The 16,679-nt window shown below is 44.8% G+C and overlaps 1 protein-coding gene across 6 annotated transcripts in view; it reads right to left on the bottom strand.

Annotated features, from left to right (window-relative positions):
• The window catches only part of lpp (LIM domain containing preferred translocation partner in lipoma), a 114,455-nt gene that overhangs the window by 58,903 nt on the left and 38,873 nt on the right, over positions 1 to 16,679 (bottom strand). For 3 of the 6 annotated variants that reach the window (XM_040183556.2, XM_078107634.1, XM_078107635.1), the window contains 2 exons: positions 13,886 to 14,070; positions 678 to 781 (listed from right to left, as the gene is read on the bottom strand). In XM_040183556.2, coding sequence (XP_040039490.2) covers positions 678 to 781; positions 13,886 to 14,070 — 289 coding nt within the window. The remainder of the gene's footprint in view (positions 1 to 677; positions 782 to 13,885; positions 14,071 to 16,679) is intronic. The other 3 variants (XM_078107633.1, XM_078107636.1, XM_078107637.1) reach the window with 1 other exon arrangement.

The following is a 16,679-nucleotide window of genomic DNA, read 5'->3' as shown; positions in this document are numbered from 1 at the left end:
CACAGGTGACGTAGGCAACAGGTGTGGTAGCAGAGGAGTGAGACCGGCAGGGACTATCAACACGCTCCTTTTTACTAAACATTATCTGTGGCTTCAGAAAATATGAAATGGCAAAAAGTATTGTTGGGAGTCCAATCTTTAATGTGTAGAATTTAGTTTACGCTTATTTCATTTGTAAATGTTGTTGTCTTTGGGCTGCTGGCAGAGCCATGAGGCGGAGTTTACATTGAGGCCATAACCCCACCCTAATCCCCAGGATGCACCTCTTCACCGTCTACAGTTTGTGTGGAGCACTTGAATTTGCACGGATTGCATAAATATCTAAATATGTCTTCACACGGGAAGCATTCGTTTGGCACAAGGCACTGGTCGGATCATAAACAGGGGGGCGGGGGGTCATGGAGGGGGGCGGGGGGCACTCGGAGGGGTTTCGCAGCAGGGGTCAAGTGCTCAGTGTGTCGGTTAGACAGCAGGGGCCAGATGTCCCCCGGGAGGCTGCAAGCGCCTGTGGGTACTATAACCCGGCTCCACCGATAGGTGTCAGCCTTCTATGCTGCAGCAGAGGGGGACACACACACTTTTCCTCCCTCGTTGGACTGGCGGGTGATCTCAGTGCAGAGCTCCGACACCCCCAGTTCCTGACAACCAAGATCAAATTAGATGCAATGACCCCTCACCTGAAAATCGCAGGAGTTCAACGGTGGAGGAGACGGGAATGAACCAGGGGGCGGCGAGAAACCGGTTGGGTCTTCGGCAGGTGGCGGAGGTGGGGGGTAGTCTGCTGGGATGGACACACACACACACACACACACACACAAGAGGAACAAAAACAGCTTATTAAATACTTCCCCTTTTCCCCCCACATTTCAAACCGCCACGAGACGCCGCGCCAACAAACGGATACACGATAAACAAGTTATTGTTTATATTCTCATTCACCCGAATGGTGGATGCAGAAAACAGAGACATTTCACTTTTAGAAAAAAAAAATGAACGAACTGAATGTGTGCAGCACGTGCAATCATTTCCCCGGCCACTCAAGAAGTCGTACACATGAAGCTGAAGTGTGTGTGTGTGTGTGTGTGTGTGTGTGTGTGTGCGCACCATGTGGGGGCAACACACCGAGCAGCTTCTTGTAAACCTTGTCCCCTTTTGTACTTGCGGAACCTTCAACAAATAAAGAACACGGCTTTGAGTGGGTAAAGTTCCAAAGTGTCTCTTTCAGATGCACTCACATGAATGATGATGTTAATGATGAATTATCATTATTATTTCTTTGCACTGTTCACAACTCTCACAGCAATTTTTTAGGCTAACCAAAATAAACAGACTTACCAACAATTTATCTGCAACGAAAGGATCAAATGCATGAAAAAAAAACTACATGATGGAAAGAAAATTCTTCCAAAGTGTGAAATCCTACTTTTACAATGCTCATATTGTTGAATGGCATGTGAATTAGTCGGGGTTACTCCTTCCGTTAGAAATCAACAATTAAAATGAATATGTAACACACTCATTTTATACAAATATCAACTGGAGTCAGCTTAAATAATGCCGTCATATATGTCAGGATGTTACCGATCCGATTTTAGTAAATAAAACGATCTGTATTCATCCTAGAGTTTTATGAAATATTTAAAGCCCCATCTCTCAAATCCAGACATACAACATTGCGAGCAGCTTGGATTATTCATCATAACTTGTCTTGAACTATGAAACATTGGAAAGAGGGTATACCGTTATCCCAAAAGAGAGACAGGTGGCAAAAGAGACGGAGGGACGGAGCCTCGTCGCGGCCGCCGATTGACACACACAATTGCAGCAATTTGGTTAAGAAGTACTAATCTGTGCTTCTCGTCGCGCAGATTGGAAATGTAAATGCTGCGTTACAAACGGGGTTGGACGAGGTGTTTGTTCTGCCAGAGGAGGAGGAGACGAGCCAAATGTGTAGTTCTAAAGTCCACGCTAATCCAAGGATTGCATCCAACCACATGTTAGAGACGGGATAAGGAGTTACGTGCCAAATTAAATTCAGATTTGGCTTCTCTTTGGTGCAGGACTCACGACTGAATCATTTGACCGTGTACTTCTGAGTACCAAACCAGACATGAGCTTTGCAAATTAAAGGCTTTTATGAGACGTAATGGGAATTTGTTCCAATGCTCAGACTTTGATGAGTCCTGTTTAGAAATTCCATTTGCTTTCCACGGCTTTTATCTGTTTTCATTAGAATTTAATTGATGTCATCAATGTAGTTTATCCAAAGCAGCTGACCAAATTAATTAAGTGTGTGTGTTTTTTTTAAGTTGCCTTTACAAAAACAGCCCAAAAAATAAGAATAAGGAAAAAGGCAAGAAAAAAAGCAGGGAAAACAGGGCGATAATGCAGCATGGTTAAAATTGGATACGTGTCTGCGTCTTGAGCATTACAGCGCTTCACAAATTGTGAGCATTGCATTAAAACGCTCCCTCCGGCTGCTCCAGGGCCTCCGTGTGAATTGTTTATATAATAACCTTGTGGCCTCCGTTAAAACTCCAGAGTGCAACAGCTCCTCCGAACCCAGGGGAGAGGAAATAAAATATGCTGCTCGACAACAAGCCCCCCCCCACCCCCCCTACCACCTCGCCCTGGCACGGATCCGCTGTGCCAGAACATACGAGGCACTTGTAACTCACGGCTTACGCAGAATTAAAACATCAACTTTCATGTACGCGTCCTCCAGAACATCGGCGATGTTTTTGCCGCTCTCATTTCAGGAAACGCGAGGGTTGTAAATGCTGCAGAGGAGCATGTTTTATTGAGCGTGTCTTAAGAGTTCTGAATGTGGAACAGCGGAATGCAAGACTTGGAGGAGGAACGAGATGGGGCGCCGCTTTCAGTCCGCGGGTTGGTTCAGAGAATTGGCTTGCAAGTCTACTTCAGACCAGCGAAAAGAAAACATCCGTAATACACATTTAGCTCGTTCATTTACCACTTTGGAGATTTGGTTGTGTAGATTTCTCCGAAATTCAGCAAGGTTAGAATGCCCTAGTTGCATGTTCATGAATTTCATGGTGATATGGAACGTATTCATTTTCTTCTTTTGAATTGGACTTTTTTACAATACAAAACAAACTTTCCAGCTTCCTCCTTTATATATTCTGAAGTTTAGTGAAAGGTTCGGTTATTTATTACTTAAAGCTCGATTCATAGCACATTTTATTCAAAAAGAGTTCAGCATTATTTACAAATGATTATGGAGGGACACAAAGATATATCCCATTTCGCATTCATATAAAAATAAAATAAAGATGTGGCTTCATTCAATGTGTCCCTAGTAGTCAAAGTCCAAAGGTGGTTTGCAATTATCGATGCTTTGGCTTCACTTGAAAATTTAAAAAAGTTTCTGTGTTTAGGCCACTTACAAACAATCAAAAAAAAAGAATGACATAATGGTAATAGTAAATAAACTCTTATTTCACAATTGTTTCGATGTGGATCTATATTAAAGAAAAACAATAACCACAACCTTACAAAACGTTTTGTGGTTGTTTGAAAGAGGATGAAATGGGTAAAAAAAGAAAGAAATCGGAATACACTAGTTTCAATAACAAAGAAACACAAACTTGCAAACGCAAATTACTTTCATTAAGATGCCATCTGTGTTTTCTCCCCACTTCTCCTTTTAACCACAATCCTTTTCTAGCAAAAAGGGCCCTTTGTTCCCCTTGACTACAGTGAAACAGAGACAGAACTTTTTTTCATTTCAAACTTTCCAAAATGGTGAAGATCAGACGACCTTTATTCATACGTTAGGATGAAAATATAAAAAAACAGAAAGAAACACGACCGCGAGGACCCTCACCGGCCGCCCCCCAGTAAACACGGCCCCCTGCGGCCCCGGAGACGTCCCCCACTCAGTCTGCGTCAGAGAGTCCTCGTCCCTCTAATGGAGGCCTAATCAGCACGGGTTTGGGCTGTTGAGCACTTCCCGCTCTGTGCCGTGAATGAGGCTCGCTCCATTTGTGACCATCGGGAGCCGCAGCGCTAACGAGGGGCAGCGGCGGGAAGGCCGACTTAATGCCGCAACCTCCCCGCCGCCACCCGGCAAACGCTTCTAAGTGGCGCCGTGGAGGAGGAATCCTAATCGGCGATTAAAGTTATTTGAGAGGACGTGACAGTCATCAGGACCCGGAGCGTCACCAATATTAAACTTTGTCTTTCCAGTAAGTGGCATTCGTAAACACTTCAAGAGCAGCACGCATGACTGACTCGGGAGTGGGACAAAGACACAGAGTCGTATTTTGACTCTGTGTCTTTGTCCCACTCCTGAGTCAGTCATGCGTGCTGCTCTTGAAGTGTTTACGAATGGTTGAGCCAGGCGGTGAGAAACGAATGTACTCTGAGAAACTGCAAGTTCTCAGCAAGTGACTCTGCTTCAATTTGGAGAGGCTCTAAACACCTCACAAACTACAAGCCAAAAACCCCCCACTCCATGAATGACCTCCGCCTGGCAGCTCCACCAACCTCCTTGGACTGATCTCTGGTGGGGACGAGTCCGCCTACAGGTGGGAGTCTGACCATCTGGTGTCGTGGTGCAGTCAGAACAACCTGGAGCTCAACGCTCTAAAGACAGTGGGGATGGTTGTGGATTTGCGGCGGAACAGAGCCCCACCCTCCCCCATCACCCTGTGTGACTCCCCCGTCACTATTGTGGACTCCTTCCGTTTCCTGGGCTCCATCATCACCCAGGACCTCAAGTGGGAGCTGAACATCAGCTCCATCACCAAGAAGGCTCAGCAGAGGTTGTTCTTCCTGAGGCAGCTGAAGAAATTCAACCTGCCAAAGACGATGATGGTCCACTTCTACACGGCCATCATGGAGTCCATCCTCTGCTCCTCCATCACCGTCTGGTACGCTGCAGCCACAGCCAAGGACAAGGGCAGGCTTCAGCGTGTCCTCCGCTCTGCAGAGAGGGTGATCGGCTGCAATCTGCCGTCCCTGCAGGACTTGTTCACTTCCAGGTCTCTGAAGCAGCTAAAAAGATCGTGGCCGACCCCTCCCACCCCGGACAAAAACTGTCTGTGCCCCTTCCATCTGGCAGGAGGCTGAGGTCCATCAGGACTACGACCTCCCGCCACACAAACAGTTTCTTCCCGTCGGCAGTCGGGCTCATCAACAGAGCCGGTCCCCCACTGACTGACTATAACACTCCTCCGGTCACTCCCCTTCATACCGCACATGTCACTTGTCACTTTCACATACACTGTTGGAAAAACTGCAAAAACATGATTAAAAGGGAGTCACGTCTGTATTGTTCAATGTTGATGACATGTCAGCGGAAATGAGATTCCGGTGTCCAGGAGGACACTCTGCGTGTTATGATGGTCAGATGTTTGTCTCCAGACAATAACAGGAGGTCTGGGACAATCAGACCTCTGTACGTGCACAACCCTCCCCATGTTTATGATACCATATCTTAAGTATAAATGGTGACCCCGGAAAGAAGACCTTCCAGTAGGCTTGGTGCATGACTTGTTGTGTGTCAACTCTGTCTCCTGTTGGCAAACATTAAATGTCCTGTCCTGATTTTACAGCGGTGTCGAGTATTCATTTTTCTAACTACACAGTTGTGTAGAGTAAGGCAATCTGTGCACTTTTATTTCTTTTTAATTTAATCTCACTATTATCCTTTATTCATCCCTAGCTCATAGCCTTCTATTTTATACTGTGGAATTAAATTGTAAATCTTTACATTACATCGTTTAGCTGAAGCTTTTATCCAAGAGAGCTCATTGCACCATTTAGGAGACAGGACAGCAAAGACATCTGTAAACTGAACGTGCCACTTTTCTTGTTATTTGTCTTGTTGTCCATTGTCGAATTGTCTTACTCTCCGATGTTATGTACCAACCACCATGTCAAATTCCTTGTGTTATGACATACTTTGGCAATAAACGTTCCTGATTCCTGACTAGACAGAGAGAAATACCAGCAGAGAACAGTTGTAAGGTTGAGCATTAGCGTGTGGGGTCTGAAGGTTGAGCATATGTCTACACGTGTTCAATATGATCAGAGTTACACGTGTATGAGCACCGGCCATCTGGCCTTTATCGACTTAGGACAAAGCCCGACCGACTTTAGCATGAATCAGCTCCTGCAAGCAGAGAGCTCGAGTCGTCTCCTCAACCTGTTCACTACTTGGTAGTTTTTATTTGGACAAACAATCGGTTTCCAAAATAAAAGAAAATCACAAAGGGGGATTTGACTTTATCGACTAGCAAAAAGATCTTTAATCCCCTCCAGACAAAACGGACAAGCGCCGGCCCGCGTGCTTCATCTCCACACAGCCCGTTGCCAGATGTTGAGATGCATTGTATCGACGCAGGAGAGCAGCTGAGCCCCGCTGTTCATTAGCATGATACGCACAGGGGAGTGAATTATGACTTCATTGGGTTTAGAGAGGGGCGGCAGGGATCTGGGCTCTGGGAGATATACTTGTCTTTAAGTGTAAAGCGGCAGACCCAAATTGGCTTCTGTTGCTCTGAGGAGGATTCCCGCGGGAGCACAAATTCAGATCAGGAACAATAGACGGATTTACGTCTCCGTATGAAAGCGGAGAAACAAACGCAGGCGATAGGTGAAGAGTTTGAGAGTTTTTTCTCTTTTTTTTCCTTAAACCTCAAAGTCATGAAACGGGCCGAACAATTAGTGCCTCAAAATGTGATGTGAGGAAGGTGAGAGGCTGAGCTTCATCTGTCCTTTTTTAAGCAAACCGAAGAAAAGCCAGTCGAAGGTCTCTGCTGCGTGCGGAAGTTGGTGACTAAGCCTTTCCCAGCAGCCTCGACTGTAAACCAGCACAGCCAGGTGTGCGTGTGTGGTAAATTCACATTAAACCTGTATTCAATGGCTTCATGAGCTAATAAAACGGCTGAGAGGATATCCTGTGCCAACAAGTGCATTTCCACGGAGCAATTATTACTGTGACATTCGAACCGTATTATCATCTAATGGATGCTTAATTTATTAAGTGATGTCTCGTTGAAGGGGAACTCGTCACAAGGCCTGTTAACGGTACTGAATAGCACGAGATCGTTAATGGAGGGAAAAAACTTAATGTGATTCAGTATAAATTATTTACTGAATAAAGTAATAGAGAAGAGGGGCTAATAAATCAGCTGGTTAGTTACTCATATTTCAGCGCAAATATTTTAGTTTTTTCACTCAGCAGCTTTTTAGGATATTGTCCATCGTATTCTCCATTTCAGTTTCATACATATTTTTGGAAACAGCTGTCCAAGCTCTGAGCCGTTACCATGGCAGCTGCTGACTGACATTGGAGAGTGTTGCCAGGTGACGTGCCGGCAACTTTGGTGGTGTGGTACTCACGACAGCATGCAGGCGCTTCCATGGCGCTTCAGCTCAAGCACCCATATAATAACATTTAACAACGTTAAACATTAAAAGCTGATGCTAGCTAGCCTAGCTTTCTCACAGCAACACCAATTCCTACTGGACGGTATTCAAAGTATAACGATTATCTAATAAAAGTAATAATCTATGTAGATATACAGTGCATCCCGAAAGAATTCACTGGGCTTCACTTTTTTCACATTTTGTAATATTACAGGCTTACTTCAAAATAATAAATTCTACCCACAACAACCCATTAGGACAAAGGGCAAAAAGTTTTGGGGAAATCGTTGTGAATCGATTAGAAATAAATAAACGCGTACATTAGTACTCACAGCCTTTGCCATGACACTGAAGTCCCAAGGAATTGTCTGTAGACCTCAGAGACTTGTATTGAGGCACGGATCTGAAGGAGGCTACAGAAACATGTCTGCAGCATTAAAGGTGCCAATGAGCACAGCGGCCTCCATCATCCAGAAATGAAGGGAGTAGAACCACCGGGACTCTTCCTCGCATTGGCCGCCCAGCATCACTGAGCGATCGGGGGGGAAGAGGTGACCAAGAACCGCTATCATAGATAGCGTTGCTCTATGAAGAGAGGAGAACCATCTCTGCCGCCCTCCGCAGATCAGGCCTGTGTGGTGGAGGGGCCAGACAGAGGCCCACCAGGAGTTTGCTAAAAGGCACCTGAAGGACTTTCAGATCATGAGAAACAGAATTCTCTGGTCTGATGAAACAAAGTGCCAAGCGGCATGTCTGGAGGAAAGCAGGCACTGCTCATCACCTGGACAATACCACAGCTACAGTGAAGCATGGTGGCAGCATCCTGCTGTGGGATGTTCTTCAGCGGGAGGAACTGTGAGGCTAGTCAGGCGGTGCAGCGACGGCCCCATCCAACCTGATGGAACCGGAGAGGTTCTGCAAAGAATGGGACAAACTGCCCAGACACAGGTGTTGAGGGTGTAATTGCTGCCAAAGATACTATATTTTTATTCTTTATTTTTAATACATGAATCCCTTTTGGAATAAGGCTGTAACCTAACAAAATGTATATAGATTTGTATAGAATATATTTACATATAGCTATATAAAATATGTAATATGTATAGTGGAGCGGCTCATGCCATCATGACCAGTTTTTCCAGTGCACAAATTACTTTCGGAAATCTTCAAACTTGCTTTGATTATGTAGACAACACTCCAAGGACCCAGAGGATGTGAGGAAAAATATGTTGGCATATAGAGTAAAGTGTCTGCATTTACCAACAGATACTAGCAGACACGAGGTTGGACAAAGAAAACTTAAAGCTTTAGCACACAACACACACGGCGACGGGAAGGTACGTGTTCCACTTAGATAAAAGTGGCCTTCTGTGGGCCTCTGGGCTCTGTTGGGACAGACACACTCATCGGTGGAGTTCCTGTGGATCCTCATGGCGACACCCACGAGGGACTCTGACATAACAACCGGTAGTCAGTTTGCCTCTGGCCAGTCAAGCAGGGAGGGAAAAAAAACAGCTTATGCACACGCTTGACACTTTTGAACTGCTCTGAGCAAACAATTAGCGGGTTTCTGGTAACTTCAGCGCGTGAAGTTTGATTAGGAGCAGCACTTCTCGGGATGTTTTACACTGTTTAGCAAAGAAGAAAAGAAAGGCAGCGTCCTGAGACATCTCTGGGTACCACCTCGGCCCTCGCCATCCCTTCCCACGAGGGCTTCCCACCGACAAAGAGAAGTCCCAGAGAGCTACTACGCCGTGTGTTGATCTGTGGAAACAGCTGCACATAAATCCAACGGAACATTCCACGCAGCACTGTAGCACGCCACGGCGTCCCCCGGGGAAGCTCGTTTTGGATTAAACGCAGTCGTCAACGGCAAGACGTTTTCAAAATTTTCATTTGTCAATTTAAAAGCATTTCAATAGTCAAGGAGTCGTACCAAACCTTCTTTGATTAAAGCTTTTCAGAAAAAAAGTCATCAGATGGTTACAGCAAATACAAGTTTATGGGGAAACATTTTAGGTGACTTTTCTGGTTGTCAAGTGAAATCCGGTTGTATAAAAGTCTATTGGAAAATGATTACTTCTCTCTTGAGTCATTTATTCACTCTGTGAACATTGTAAATACACGTTTGTCTGCTTCACTACAGCATGATGTTCATTTTTTAAATTATTAGACCAGAAAGCAGGATAGGCTTTAGGGCGGGCTCACTGTGATTGACAGGTTGTAGAACCGTAACTTGTGTTTTTTCACTTCATGAGAATTCATTGTAACATTTTGCTGCCTTAACATGTCTTGTGCTTAGCTTTATTTTGTCTCGTTTATATTTAACTCGGAAATGTGTACCTCACTTCAATTTGACCAGTCAAGGATGGATATTTAAAAAGTATTAACTTTGGTACAATAATTCTAATTATTAAAATGCCTTATTTTCGGACTGTCCTATTTTTCATTGCCAAAATGTGTTTTGTCTTTTCAAACCAAAAAGAAGAAATCTGTTCTTTATTTATCCATTATTTCTATGATCTTTCAGGTTTTTACTGTGCAGAGGTATCAAGTCGATTATAAAAAACATTACCCAGAATACATTTCGTTTTCTATCAAATCTAAAAATGCAAAAACTCTTAGACCTGCAGAAGCAGTTTAAATGCTGCAGCCAAGGACGTGCGCAGAAAGAAGGCTTCTCTGTGCAAAAAGCAATCAGGAGTGACCTTCCTACAGCTCGTGTAGTGTCTCAGATCAACTTAAAGCCTCAAATCTGTTGTAAGGGGTTGCAAGTGACGGGTCTCTGTCTGAGACCTATATGTCATTCACTTCCTCCGGCCGGGGGGGGGGCTTTAATCACAACAAGTTCAACCTATAAAAGAAATGGAAAAAAAAAAAAAAAAAAAAAAAGACATGGGAGGGCGGAGCCCTCTAACCGCCTGCGGCGGCTTCCTTTGTCCGCGCGGTAAATACGGCCTCAGCCGGCCCGCTGCTGGCCCCCGCTACACAAGGGGGCCGCGAGGCGCTGTGCCAAATTGACTTGTCCCTAATTTTTATGCTAATCCTCAATCTTTTACATCAGACGCTCCCCACATTTGATATAAAAGATATTAAATAAATAAACAGAGGGAGACCCAGATAATCTATTTTCGTAAAGACGTCTTATCCTTTGACAAGTGAAGATTTCTGCAGATGGCTTCGCTTATTTGCATGTTCAAAATGCTGACAACGACTAATCACCAGTGTCATCATCAAATGTTAATGTCTTAATGTGAAATAACGCTGTGGCCCAAAAGGCAGAACATTTTTACCTTCAACTGTCCCTCCAACTCGCAGGAAGGAAGATAAAGTCATTTAAATCAGCTGCGAGGACTTTGCAACCAGTATTAATTAGTCCATTTCTGTCGTTGACCTCAACGCAATCTTCATCACAGAGAAAAGATTCAACGGCGAGTTTGTGTAATTACTGTCACGGTAAACGTGAGCAGGGGGACAGATAATAGAATAATAGAGGGAAGACAAAAGTGAGATGAAGTCACGGAGGTTATGAGATATAAACGATGTCGCTTTGGTGTGACTGGATTCATGCGAGAGGCATAGAACCTTTACATTAGAACAATTCCATCTTTTCAAATCGCCCCCCTCCCCCCCCCCCCCCCCGCTTTATATTGCTGCATTAATCCTCTTAACCCCAGTCAGTGATTAATTGTGTAAAATAAGTCAGTCTAGATTAAATGTTTTGCGGTCAAATTACATTTTGGAATTATGAGGTTTTCACTGATGGGAACTGACAGAAAAGAAGTCATAAATCTGCACAGCGTGATAATCAACACCAAAGGCCAAAGAGCACGCCTTTCTTTTTAAAATGGCGGAGCCAAAAGTGCCATTAGTGTACGTTAGAGGACTGCAGCAGTTTCCTGTTCGAAACAAATGATTAATAAACAACAACGACATCACAGCTGTCACTTTTTAGCGGCGTGACCTACGCGCGCAGGCTACTTCCTGGAGACGCATCATGCAGCGCCGCTCCACAACCCCGACAGAGCGGGACTCATTCCGTCCAGCGTGACAAAGATGAGGTGCGACGCGTCCAATCAGCAGCCTCCTCCTAGACCGCCGCCGGGCCGCGGGAGGACTGGCTGACTGCGTCAGACGAGGCTTCGGGGGCCTTCACGCATCCCGTTTTTTTTTTCTTCTTCTTCTGCGTCACTAGAAATGGAGCTAAAGCCACTGGAACATTGGTCGATTGAATACAAACGATCCTTATTCCCAAGTGAGCGTGATGGCGTGAAGTTATGTCGTTTTCTTTTCTCGAACAGGAGCCGTCTAAGAACATTCGTCACACAGGCAACATCTGGAGCAGCCGACGTTCCACCCTTCAAACCACAAACCCCCCGCGGGCTGCAGCCCGACAGGGTGCTCGCTCGGTTTCATAACCGTTTCCCCTGTTTCTCGGGCTCTCGGGGGGGTTTGAGGCTAATGGTTTACATAATATCCACACAGATGGGGAGGTGGGAGCGCTGTGGTGTGATGAAACCTTCAAGTGTCCCCTTTTACCTCGGTTCATGACAACGGCACTCCGCTGGGATGAGAAACAACAAATACATGAACGCTTCCATTACCAAGTTTCTTTTGTAACAAATAGAGATGGGCAATATCTCGATATGATCAGTATAAAATCAGATACTGAGATATGGTGATAAACACTCATCGAAAAGTACAGATTATGTGTGAATATCATTTTGATATTGATATATCATGATGATATGATATCATGTATTTTTTGGATCACACTTTACGATACAATGTTCAATGAGTCAGAACGCCAGGAGTCTTTTTATATCACAAATCTCTAAACGTGTATTAATAATCAAAAGGCGATTATTGCCGCGCTGTTTGGAGTCGGATCTGTCTCAAGTTAAACAGATAGAACAGAGTTCTGCCTCGCCGCTCTACGTTATCTTTATCTGGGGGAATCTTAATAATTCTAGACAGTCGCCCTGTACACTAAAACTCTGTTTATTGAATATTAACTTGCAGTATTCAAACACTTTTATGCAAAACAAAACCATCAGCTCCCAAGGGGCCTAAAAAGGCGTCCTGCCCTCGCACACGATTGCAGCGCTCTTACACTCAAAGTGTGTTAGACACAAGGCCTCCGACATAACGCGCGCCAAGGCCGCGGAGGAGCGCTGACAGCGGGGGTATCGGAGCGCGAGGCGCCACGCGGATGGTCCATCGACACCGAGCCGGAGCCGAGCCGCGGTTATCAAACGGACGAGTCCGCCGGTTGGGTGTCGCGCTGGCTTGTCCGGCCGGCTGAATAATCATCCAAAGCCACGCTGACGTTTGGCGAGGGAAAGCTTGCGTTGCAATATTCAAAAGGGTATCTTTGACCTCTCATCTTAAGATATTTAAATACCAGTGGGTCCTCCGGGTACCCACGGGTGTTCCCTTCTACAGGCGAGCCCTTTTTATGATGATCCCGTGCCGTTTAGGCTAAAGAACGTGCCCTTTGTTTGCACGCAGTGTAAACGGCTTGTCTTTGTGTATTCTTGAATTAATTCTTGAATGTATTAGAACATTCTGGGCTTCCTAATCCCACCTGGTATTTAAAAATGGGATGTGACGGGAAAGCTGAGACCCCTGCGGATCCAACGACTTCTGCAGTATTTATATATGGAAGTTACTTGTGAGACCGTTTCTGTTGTGACCTCACAGAGTCACAGCCTCATGACAATACGGCCGTCCAACTGCCAGAAAAGATGCGATTCTTGCAGGAATTTAGTAGCGTTGTGATATCAAACCACAGCGTGAGACCTTGATGTGGTTTGATATGATAAAAGAGGGTCTTATTAGTGTGTTGATGAGATTTTTTTTAATTATTCAATTAAATCCAGCACCAAATGTGTGTATGCAACAAAAGGTATCAACCCCCAGACCACAAAGTTGTTGCAACAATTTATGAGACATAATCGAGCATGGGGAATTGCCATCATGTACTTCCGTCATAAAGCTCCAGGCCTCCCACACTTTATTTCAATTAGTTAATTAATCCATTCGTTCTAGTCGTGATTTATGAGTAGAGCAACTTGTCGCACGGTGCTGAAATTAATCTCCAGGTTCCAGACTTGCAGATGATGTGGACCACTGTTGATCTGCCATCTTTCCCTAAAGATCTGGAGCCAGCGTGCGACTACCAACCATCAACACAGTGACATTGCCACTCAAGTTCACTTGTTTCTAAGGAAAACTGCTGCTGAGTTCATTGTAGAGACAAATAAACTATTTAAACTGAAGTGGAACAGTAATGCAGACTGACACTTAGTATGGGAGAGGGGAACACGAGGTGTGTGTGTGTGTGTGTGTGTGTGAGTGAATGGGATAACAGCAAAGTGACGCTCAGGATAAACCTCCCCAGTGACGGGAAACAAAGGCTCCTGGTGCGTTTGTATTTCTGATGCCGTCTAAAGGGTTCATCGTCTGCCATTTGCTGGCTCGTTACCTGAGGGGTCAGGGAAGGAGGACTCTCCTGCAGCTTTGTAAGGGTTGAACTTAGGCTTGGGTGCCACCACGGGCGCAAATTTCTTGGGCGCTTGCTGCTGGGAGATGGAGATGCTCGCGCTGCCCAAAGTGGTCTCCATCCTGGCGGCCACTTGTCCCGTCTGGTCGTTGCTGTTCCACATGGTTCTGAGGGGGGAAAGGCGGGAGGGGTTAAAACCACAAAACGGCCGAAAGAATCCAGCTGCAGAGTTCAACTTTAATAAAGAAACAACATGTCAGCAGGAAGCACCAGTGATCTCTAAGGGGGAGGTGGGGTCATAGGTCAAACTGCAGCAGTCCTTGTACTGTGGCCTAACCTAATCTTTACAATATAGATCAAAAGCATACACTGAAGTTGTCACACAAATGGTGTGTCAAATACCATTTTATATGAAATATGGTCACGCTACGTAGGAATCATTTTACAGTTATGTGGAAAAAGAAATCCCACCATTCATTTAAATATTTTGTTGAAGAATAAGGATAGTGATTTGTTAATTATAGGCATAATTTTTCCTCCGATGCACACGCTTCTCGTGTGCATCTCATAAGCGGTCCACACTACTTCCTGTATTTCAACTATTGAGTCAGACTATCACAGCAGGTTATTTCACGTGTGGGAAAATGATGTGAAGTGATAAGCGCTGTGTGCTGACATGCATTCACGTGTCCAATTCAATTAAAAAGTAACAAAAGTATCAAAGGGGAGAAGGAAACACGTTGAACTCTGACACGTTTGCAATGAGAAGACGTGAGAGACATGAGTGTCTCATTCATTCATGCCGCTTTGTTGGTTTGTTTTAATGTATGATTAAAATGGCAAGATGCAGCCGAGCTTGACAGCTAACCAACTAAATAACTGCGATGAATAGGATGTTCCTGCATTTGTGGATGTGTACGGCCATCATACAGTTACAGTGAAAACAACAGTCAAAGACTTTGCCGTGGCTGAGGACACAAACATCCAGTATTTCACCATCGCATTCTGAAATCACTTGAAATATTTGAACTATTTATACGCCATGCTGTTCCCCATCCTTCTTTTTTGTGTGTTTGTTATGCTGCGTTCTGATGTTTTTATGCTGTTTATTATCCTCAGTCTGACTGATACAGGGTTTACATTCTTTCTCCGGAGCACGGGAGAAGAAAAAAAAAAGCCCACGCACAATCATCTTTTAATATCTGCTGAAATCCCTGTTCCTCCTGCCGCCTGAATGCTTCTTACTTTTGATACACCCCCCCGCCCCCCGCCCTCCACCCCTCCACCCCGCTCTTAATGCTGCAATTCAAACACGCTGGTGTCTCACACCCACCTGTCCTTTCAATGCAAAATGCTTTCATTTCTCGAAGCTCAACTGGCTAACAAAATAAAAGATGAATTAAAAAGAAGGCGAGAGAGGAGAAATGATCTTAGAGTGTGTGAGCAGGATTCAATGGGTGACGAACTGAATGGAAAACGGCTGTTTCGCTGTGTGGTTACTGTCTTTTTTTTTGATGGTGGCAAATAATTCACAGGGGGTGTTTTAATGCTTGCTCGGCCTTAAAGTGAACAATCAAATCCACTAAAAGTCGTTTTTTCCTGCAAAAAAGGATTAATGTGGCACCCTGGCCGATGACCTCAGCTTACCATCGCCGAATAATTCAGAGCAACTTGTGTCAATGAAACCCGACCAAAAAAAGATTGACATATCTGCGGTTTGAAAAAAAAAAAAAAAAAATGAATGAAGGAATGCAATAAAAAGGAAGCAATACAAATACAAATATGACAAAAAATGTTGCAGTGGATTTTTTAGAAAAGTTTCTCCGTTTTGAGAACAACAATCCTCTGTTGTTGTTCGGTGGAGGCAGAAGTTGCACACAGATATTTGTGTAAAAGCCAGCGACTCGCTGCATTATCAGACATCTACTGCAATGGCTAAGTGGGACATATATGGGCTTTCTATTTTAATGTGTCAACCTTTTAACAAGTTATGGGCCGAGCCTGCTGTTTCAAGAAGAAATGTTGTATTGTTGCCGGAATACATTAGAGGAGCCAAACGTTTAGTCAATCTCTTAATACTTCCTAAAAAAAAGCAGGACATAGTAAACCAACAGCGGGCAGTTCACACGAGACTTCTTTTGAAATCATAAATCAAATCACAGTGCGCTTGTGTTCCCTTTTTATTTTGAGGGTGTGACGGGCACGGCAAAAAAAAAAAAAAGAAATTAAAAAGTTCAACTCGGCCAGAGTGACAGAGAGACAAAACCAAAGAGTAACGGTTTTGGTTGCTAAGTGACGGCAGGCGTGACTTCTCCCAGCACCTGTTGTAAAAGCGCCCGGCGGTTTTTGACACGACCGCAGCATGTTCCTTCAGGTCCCGACTACTTGTCGAATGCACACGACGACACATCGGTCAGGACAGAGAATCTACTGCTGTTAGATGCGAAGCTCGTGCACCTCCAGGAGGTTCTGCAGGATACCTGCTGTCCATCTGCCATCTGCCCCCAAACGGGTCAGCGACCTGCGAGGGCGCAGTTCACGCCGCGGAGGACTCCGCAGTGTTGTCCGAAGAAGCCGATGTGCGTCGGATCACAGCGTTTCAGCTTCGTCCTGTGACGCTTCGCGTCGTCCTTTAGCTGCAGAAGATTGACAGGCACACAAGTGCAAACCCCGGATGGCCGTGCCTTTTATTCTGGAATTCTTTTCTTGTTAACGATTCAAGTTCTACTCTGCAAATGAGTCAGGTTTCTCAGGCTGATCCGAAGTTACTGCAACC

The sequence above is a fragment of the Gasterosteus aculeatus genome, chromosome 8 (assembly GCF_964276395.1).
Source record: "Gasterosteus aculeatus chromosome 8, fGasAcu3.hap1.1, whole genome shotgun sequence".
In the NCBI taxonomy this organism is placed as follows: Eukaryota; Metazoa; Chordata; class Actinopteri; order Perciformes; family Gasterosteidae; genus Gasterosteus; species Gasterosteus aculeatus.
Note: the sequence above shows the minus strand (reverse complement) of the source record. Positions and strands in the feature narration are given on the sequence as shown.